Source organism: Catharus ustulatus, chromosome 3, assembly GCF_009819885.2.
Source record: "Catharus ustulatus isolate bCatUst1 chromosome 3, bCatUst1.pri.v2, whole genome shotgun sequence".
NCBI lineage: Eukaryota > Metazoa > Chordata > Aves > Passeriformes > Turdidae > Catharus > Catharus ustulatus.
Genome location: NC_046223.1, coordinates 52933998 through 52942993, shown reverse-complemented (window position 1 = coordinate 52942993; position 8996 = coordinate 52933998). Strand labels below are relative to the sequence as shown.

The 8996-nt window shown below is 47.8% G+C and overlaps 1 protein-coding gene across 1 annotated transcript; it reads left to right on the top strand.

Annotated features, from left to right (window-relative positions):
- Positions 1-4663: 4663 nt before the first annotated feature.
- CITED2 (Cbp/p300 interacting transactivator with Glu/Asp rich carboxy-terminal domain 2) lies at positions 4664-7727 on the top strand. The gene is made up of 2 exons (XM_033056650.2): positions 4664-5090; positions 5724-7727. The coding sequence occupies exon 2, from the start codon at positions 5731-5733 to the stop codon at positions 6448-6450; it is 720 nt and encodes a 239-aa protein (XP_032912541.1). The 5' UTR covers positions 4664-5090; positions 5724-5730; the 3' UTR covers positions 6451-7727.
- Positions 7728-8996: the final 1269 nt, after the last annotated feature.

The following is an 8996-nucleotide window of genomic DNA, read 5'->3' as shown; positions in this document are numbered from 1 at the left end:
TTCCACCTCTGTGCTCTATTTGAAGCTTGTGTTATTCAGTTTACTACAGAAGCTGCCACTGCTTTGTCAAAAGCACCTGAATGTTTCTTTTGTTACTTCTGGCTCCCGCTGATACCAAAACATAAAGAGTAGTGAAAAGGTCTGTGTTGGGGTTCTGTGTGACAAAGTACAAATGGAATGATGCTTGATTCATTATTTGCTTATGTGTGTGTTTATTTTAGTACATTTACATCCTCTCATGTCTCTTCAGGAAATAATGTTCTTAACAAGTTTTCCCATTTTTGCAAGGTTACTTTTTCAGAAAACATACCTTGCAGTGAAATTACACTTAAATACTCCTCTCAGTTGTGATCACACAAGTTTGAAAGACTGCACAAAGAGGGCATATATGGGTAAAAAAATGGAGCTTGCCAAGACATTCTCACATTAATAAGATCATGCAGATAAAGGGTGCAAAGCCACATTCATTATTATCAAAATAAAAAATAGTGGCACATTACTATCTTGATCCATCTAACAAAACAAAACAAAAAAAGTGAGTGGGAAGAGAGTAGCACCATTTGCATAGCCTGTATTCCTTAATTTTGACCAGCAATTTTATGTGTATATCTTTGGTTCCTGGCATACCAACAAGAGATGCAAGCATATGAAACCTTCTAACATATCGCCTAATGCTTCAAGGAAGTTCCTTGCCCTGGAATGATTTTCAGAATGATTTGCTGCTAATAAAGCACACCTGCAACCCCAATTGTCAGCACAGTGACCACTTGCAACCAGCACAGAGACGGTTTATCCTGTGAAACCTGTCAAAGAAAAAATTAATCCCATACAGACTAATTGAGATAGCACATACTATGTCTCTTTCTGCATTTCCACTGACTTTCTCCCACTAACCAACTCTCAGGAATACAATACAGATTTGCTTTGACATCACTCCAGTAACTCCTGGTAAGAGGCCACTACTGAAATAAATCCCCAGTGGGTCATCTCATCCACATTTGGGCTGCCCACCTGTATGGTGCAGTACCTCTCTGAACAGTGGCCTTCCCTGGGATAGCAGATTGTTGAAACAGGAGGCTAGATGCTCAGCTCTGGGAAATGCCTGGCTAGTGTCTAGACCAACAGAGGGGAGCTGTGATGGTTTTAGGAAAATTGTGTCTGATATCAAAGTAAACTGAGCTAATCCTATGTTTTCTGCCATAGTCTGGACTTTGGGGCTGTTCGAACAGCCATACTTGCCATGGTAATTCGTTCCCACCTGGGTACACAGAGGATCTCATGACTAGCCTCATGGTTAAACCTGTGTCTAGTATTTCCCCTCGATCCCATAATAACAGGTCTCAGTAAAACAGAAAACAGAGTTCCCTGTTAATCAAAACCCTAACAGCAAAAAAACCTCCTAACAGTTCTTCTCACAAAGGGAATTCCAGGGGGTAATAAAAAGGCATGCAGAGAGACCAAAACAGATTTCTCTGCTTCCTGGATGCCCATGTGGAACGAACTTGTCATTTTTCCTCAGGGTGGGCATTGAAGCTAGGGACAGCCATCCAGCAAAGAGCTGGGGGCCACCTACACCACAGTTCCCTCCTCCATCCCAACCACCAGGTGCCTCTGGGAAGGGTGGGATTGAAGGTAGCTTTGAAGAGGTCAGATGTGAGAGCAGCCAGAAAATCATGGTTTGTCTTCTCAATAGCAGAGTGTCATTTCTACAGAAAAAACATTTCTTCCAGGATGTAATTCTAATATAAAATTTCCTATCAGATAACTCCAGCAGCTGTCCTGACCTGGATTTTCCTGACTGCTTTGTGTCAGTGTGGGAGGGAACACGCAGGAACTCATCTCCACAATCATCTGGGACAGACAAGCTACAGAGAGTTAGGGATTACATTTTTGAAGTTGCAAAAAAAGGATGTGAAGATCCAAGTTGGCCTGAAATTCATTGCCCTGGGTATCTTGTTCCAGGGATATACCTACAATACTCTGCAAGCTTAAATATTTCCAGCAAATATCTGAAAACACACCATCTGGGATTCTCCTTTGTGATTTTCCTTTCCTTCCTTTCACCACGCTCAGCAAACGTTCCACTCTGGAAGGAGTGAACAAGGCCACATCTGCAAGCCAGCCTTCCAATCCAAAATTTTAACATTCAACTGAGGATCCATCTTTGTCTTTCTTTTCCATTGTTGTGTTTGATACTTCTCAGTGATTTGTCCTAGATGGGCCCGCCCTTCTGCTTTCAACTCTACTCCAATACCTCACTTGAGAAGCAATTCTGTGAATCCTTCTGCCTTCATTCCCACCCCTGGCCATCTCTGGCTTTCTCTGGTATGCAGTGCCCTGCTTTCTTGCTGCTTGACTGAGGAACCAACTCATATGCAAAAGACTTTGAAGAACATGCGTGAAAATATTTCTTTAAATAACCATGGGTTAGATCAGGAGTGGCAAACAAATGAGATTCGGGGTTTCCTGAGAGCTCAGTGGTGATGGGCTCATGCTTTGTCCTGCATTCCCTTAGCTGCTAGTCACAAGTCTTCCAGCCATTTTCTGGAAAGCAACCAACTGACTGTGTTCCCACTTTGCTATGGCCATAAACAATGACAGACTTGCCCTGTCTGGCACTACTGCTCTGCTGAGCCTTATCTGGATCCCACCACAGCTCCTGATAGAGAAAGCACTGTCCCACTAAATTCTTTGTATGTGGGCTGTAAATACCTGAAGATATGTTTTGTATGAGTAAGTGTCATGGAGGCTATGACTTCCCTGCTACTGCTTCTGGCAGTCTCAGGCCAGTTGTCCATAACTCACTTTGGCAAGCTGGCAGCATGCAGCACCTGAAAGCTGAAAATAGGAAAGGGCATTTGCAGGGTGGTGATACAATGTGTGCTTGGCTTTAAAAAGGATCACAAATTTAAAGCAGCAGAGAGCAAAAAGGCATACCAGTATCACCATGGATATGTGACATTAAACAAACCACTTGTCATGATACACAGCTGACTACTTGCCAAATGGAACAGGATCTTATTATTATTCTTTGTTTTGTCCTGCTAAACCTGCACACCAACGAGCAGAAAAAACTGCAGAAAGGTACTGTCACTTTTCTGACCATCCTTGGAGGTATTGCAGATCCTTGTTCAGTGACAATTCCCACATCCATCAACTCATGTGCATTTGATGACCAAAATGTGAAATCATGGTGGGCACCCAACTTAACTCCTGCAGGAAGGGGAGCTCCAGGATAAGATAACTTCCTTGAAGTAACTCACACTTTTAAAGCTTCCTATCCTCCCAGCGCTTTGATTTCACCCCTTTTGTCCCTCACAGCTGGGACATCAGCCAGGTATTTTCCTGGTATCCCATGTGTGCCCAACCACTGTCACTTGCCCACGTGGCTTTGCCAAAGGATTGCACCAGAGACACCCATCCATCACACCTCAGTGCATCCAGGAGCCCAGCTCTGCCTCCATCTCCGGGAGAGACAAGGCAGAGCTAACCATCCTTTAGGTTTCATAAGTCCCTGCAGCCAAGTAAGAACCTACCCAAAAGGGGGCAAGACGGTGCCACATGGAGAGCCTCTTGAAGCGTCCCATTTCCCCCACCTGTGCCTCCCCGGGGAGGCTCTCCTGCACTGTGGTGCATCTTTGCAAAGCACATGGAGGAGCAGAAACCTTATCTCAGCCTACATGATGGCCGTCTTGACCTCATATTCACAATTCTTTGTGTCAGGGGGAGTGTCCTGCCTATCACTGTCCTCTCTGCGTGCCCGTAGACGGCTCCAAGAAGAAAAACAAACACGGAAGCAGAAAGCAGGCAAAGGCACTGTGGAAAAGTGGGCCACTATCCAGCAGTTCCCTGTGGCATGCCCCCCCCCAGCCTCTCAGTTCTTCCCTGCTACTTCAGCATGGCTGCCCTTCAGAGAGGAGCTGGTGGATCTGGAGCAAAAGGCAGGGGCGCCAGCCTCGGGTGTTAGGGGGGGGGAGGTGCCTTGGATACGCGTGGCCCGTGCCGGGGCTGTGCAGCGAGGCAGGGCTCTGCAGGGCAGGGGGAGCCACAGGGGACGTGCCCAGCCAGGACGATTGCCCATGCAAAGCGTGTGCCCACCCGCAGCCCGTATGTTCTGTTTTTCTTTGCCATTCCAATGAAAACAATCACAAATAACTGTAATAAGCCCCACTACACCGGTCAAGGGCAAGAGTGGGTGGGCACTCGCCCTGCACAGCCCGGGTGGCAGCGAGGAAAAAACAGGAGATGGAGGGACCTGGGGAAGTGGGGAGCGTGCCGGTATCCCCACGTACACCTCTCGCACACGGCGCCCGTGTTTGTGGAAAAAGGTGGATTTCGGATCTCGCCTCCGGGAGAGCGGCCGGCCCCAAGGACGCCCACGCGGGTGCTGAGGCCTCACGCCGGTGGATCCGGGCACCTGCACCGCGGCGGCGCCGGAGGGACGGACCTCGCCCTGCCCGGGCAGCGCTGCCGGAGCGCTCAGCCCCACGCGTGTCGGCAGCGACACGAGCGGACCGGGGCTGCCCGGGCGCGGGGCCGGACGGGGCCGTGGGCGGCGGGAGAGCGCCGCGGGGTGCGCGAGGTGCCGCTCCTGCCGCCCCGCCGCGGAGCCCCGCTTTGTTCCCGGGAGAGGCGCTGAGCGCGGGGTGCACGGGCGCCTTCCCGATCCGCCCGGCCCCTTCCCGCGTGTCTCCGAACACGCGTGTGCCCCGCTGCCCGCGCGCGCGCGCTGGGTGTTGGGTGTTTGGGGATTTTTTTTTTTCTCCTTTTTCTTCCCCCCCGCTTTTCCTCCCCCCCGCCCCGCTTGCTCCAGGTTTTACTTCTGGTTGCCTGTAAGGGTTTTGCTCCTCCCTTCTGAAATCCTATATTAGCTGCGGCCAAAGCCGTGTAAGGAACACAGCTCATTGTTGGCAAGTGCCGATGCGCCTCGCGGAGGGGCGAGAACCAGCTCCGGAGCTGCGGCAGCGATCGCGGCGCCGGTCACGTCAGCGCCGGGGAAAGGGAGCCGGAGAAGCCCTCTCTATGCTGGGTGACTCTCGCTGACTGATTCCACCGCCACCTTTGAAGGAGAAGAAGAAAGAAGCCGGGAGGTGAGTGCGGCGGTTCTCGTGGCTGGTGCCGGGTGTCCCTTTTGTGTGCAACAGGAAAAACGTGACTGTATAAACACGCGAGGAAAGGTGTTTCTCCGCTGCTTGGCTTCGTGTCCTTATCTGTGCATTACCGTATTTTCACCAAAATAATTGGGACTTAATTCGAAAAGTTGCTGACAGCGGCTAGGTGGGACTTGCCAGTTCTTTGCTTGTTCCCCGCAAGTTAGCGAGAGTGCCGTGGGAATCCGCTGCCTTCGCTGGCGAAGCCGGGGGGCTTGGGCGGCTCCGGAGCGTGCGGGGAGGCGGCGGCGGTGGCCGAATGCGACGCTCCCCGCCGATAGGTATGCGCGACTTGGAGTAGGAAGGCGTGCTGCCCGCCGGATTAGTGGAGGGGACTGGGATTTTTTTTCCGGGCTCCCCTTTTATTTTTCCTTTTGTACTTCGTGGTGGAGCCACTAGATTTTTGGGAGATTTTTTTTTTTTTTTTTAATTCTCTCTGGGAAGGAGAGAGAACTGCAGGACCAGCGAAGTAATTTCTGCCAGGGCCAGGCAGATGCAGCTGGTCCGGGAGAGGGCGGCTGGATGTCCGAGGAGGGTGCATTTTCCTAATGTATTCACACGCTAACTTTCCAGGTGAGCCATGGCAGACCACATGATGGCCATGAACCACGGGCGATTCCCCGACGGATCCGGCGGGCTCCACCACCACCCTGCGCATCGGATGGGCATGGGGCAGTTTCCCACCCCCCATCACCACCACCAGCAGCAGCAGCCGCCGCAGCAGCACGCCTTCAGCGCCCTGATGGGCGACCATATACATTACGGAGCTGGGAGTATGAACGCGAGCAGCGGGGTGAGGCACGCCATGGGGCCGGGCGGCGTGAGCGGAGGGCACCCGGCGGGCAGCATGCCGCCCCCCGCCCGCTTCAGCGGCTCCCAGTTCATGGCCCCCCCCGTCGCCAGCCCGGGAGGGCAGCTGAGCGCCAGCATGCAGCTCCAGAAGCTGAACAACCAGTACTTCAGCCACCACCCCTACCCCCACAGCCACTACATGCCGGACTTGCACCCCGGTAGCCACCAGCTGAACGGCGGCAGCCAGCAGCATTTCAGGGACTGCAACCCCAAGCACGGCGGCGGCGGCAGCGGCTTGCCTCCCGCCGTCCCCCACGTCCCCGCGGCAATGCTGCCGCCCAATGTCATAGACACGGACTTCATCGACGAGGAGGTCCTCATGTCCTTAGTCATCGAAATGGGGCTGGATCGCATCAAGGAGCTTCCCGAGCTGTGGTTGGGACAGAACGAGTTTGACTTCATGACAGACTTCGTTTGCAAACAGCAGCCCAGCAGGGTGAGCTGCTGATTCATTTAAAACAAACAAAGGACTTTTATCGGTGCGAATGAAAACATTCCCCTAGACACGGTGTCTCACTTTTCAGGGCTTGAAAAGGTGAGAATCTGGAAAGCAGAGTCAACTATGCGCTTGTATAATTTTTTTTTTAATCGCTGCCACTTTTTTTTTTTTTTTCTCTTTGTAGCTTTGTCACTCACCTCCCCTCCTGTAGTAATAATATCTAGCAAACTCTGCCTTTTTATGTTGGTTGCCCCCCTCCCGACCTCCCTCTCTTAATTTCCTCGCAGTAATGTGCCCATAATTCCCACAGTGCCGGACTGTTAGATATTAATCTTGGCAAATTGCTTAATCTTGTGGATTTTGTAAACTATGATTTCCAATGATTTGAACCGCATTCAAATTCTGAGTGAACCGGGAAAAAAATTGCATTAGTTGGTTGCATGAACTTTGAAGGGCAGATACTACTGCACAAAAGCTGCCATCTTGCTTAATTTTTAACTATGCATTGCAGTGCAGACTAATTTTTTTTTTTCTTCTGAATACGCTAAACTGGAAGCTTAACAGATGTGGGCCAAACCTTTCCAGATCAGGAAAAGTAATACTGTTACTTAAAAAGTCTGCTACCCATTCCCCCTCCCCCATATGTACAGACAATAATATGGTGTGGATGGAATGTTGACTAGTGGCAAACATTTCACAGATTTTTTTTTTATTTTATTTTGTTTCTGTCTTCAGCGTTTTGACACTGTGCTAATATAGTTTATTCAGTACATGAAAAGATACTACTGTGTTGAAAGCTTTTCAGGAAATTTTGACAGTATTTTTGTACAAAACATTTTTTTGAGAAAATATTGTTAATTTATTCTATTTTAATTTGCCAATGTCAATAAAAAGTTAAGAAATGCTTTAGTTTTTCTAGAAGTCATTTACCAGTATTTTTCTTCAAAACTCTTCCCCACTGTCCCTGGTAAGTAGAACATAACATCTATCTGTACAACCGTGTTGGTGTGCAAAAAGACATTCCAAGATAGAAAGTACACTACACCCATATATATGTCATGGTGAACTCGGTAGGTGAGCGGAATTTGAACATACTTACAGCATAAAGCCTCATGCGTTACATTGTAATATGCCTGTCAGTGTGGTTTTCTGAAAAATAAAGTTGCCAAGGGAGCAACTTTTCTTGTGACTTGCCAACATACTTGCTTTAAATGTAGTTGTCCAGAGTTATGATGCATAAAGTATTTATTATATTTATCTATTAAACATGTAATTTTATAAATCTGCTTTCATTTATATAGTAGACTTTGTTCTTTTGTATATTTGTTATCTCACCTGGAAGAGCTATGTAAAAAGTGGGGGAAGGGAGGGTGGTGGGTGTCACCCCTCTGCCTCTCTCACCTCACAGGGTAACACAGAAGATTGCTGCATCAATCCAGATCTGTGCGACACTGAAACCAGTTTCATTTAATTTCCAGTGGCTTAAGAGAAGGGAGAATATATCATTGAAATATTCCACAGTGGGATATCTCTGACCCCTCTCCCAGAAACTGCTGCCAACTGAAGCCGCTGACACAAATCCATACAGATCTACTTAAAATATTTCGCAGAAAAATGCCCATTATTTTAAGGCAGCTGACATTTAGTGCCAACTGTTGCTGTCTCCTGCCCTCACCCGGCCTTTGGCAAAGTTCCTGCACAAGTCATTAGTTTGCTGAGGGCTGTGGGATCAGGACCCTAATAATACATGTAATCCTGTTTAGCCATGCTTCCCAAGTTTGATAGAGGAGCAGTACCACTGAGCTTTCTTTTTGCTTACTTTTTAATCCATGTCTTCTGAATTAGGAAGAAAAACAGCATGGTGGATGTAGTTAAATTTTAAACCTGGTCACGTAAACAGGAAGATATCACCACACAATGGGAGTGTAAATAGCAGTGTTTTGAATCAAGCTGGGAAATTAAACTGATTACTATTTCTAAGATTGCCCCAGCTGGTGAGAAAACTGATACTTGTCCTTCTTTGCCTTACAGACATAAAGCAGCTAACATGTTTATGAATGTAAAAAAAAAACCCTAAAATTAAGTATTAACAAAGGTAAAAAAAAATGAAGTGCATGCTTCTGGGAAAAACTGAGATGACAAAACGTGCTCTGCAGGCAGTGACAGTCCATTCCTAGAAAACTCAATACCAAGAATTTAAAAAAAAACACCCTTCTGGTTTCAGCCAGTGATTGCTAACGTTTGTGACAGTAAATTTTACATCAAATGACAGTAAATCATAACTTACCAACTCACCAATAATATAAAAGAGTGTTTAGAAGAATACAGCTGTAGTTTTAAGAGCCATTGCCCAATTTGCCACTATATAAATCCTTTTTCCATTTTAAGGCTGTTTGATCTGCACACGTTTCATTGCCCTCTTCTGTGAGAGTTAGGGAGGGTGATTTTTCTGATTCTAATCAACTTCTTGTAAAACAGACTATCAAATTATGTGCATACCAAATTGCATAGATGTTTAAAGCCTCGATGATCTTCTAAAACCAAAGGGAATACTC

Coding starts and splice junctions, on each gene's coding strand:
- CITED2 (XM_033056650.2), top strand. CDS start 5,731: ATGGCAGACCACATGATGGCCATGAACCACGGGCGATTCCCCGACGGA.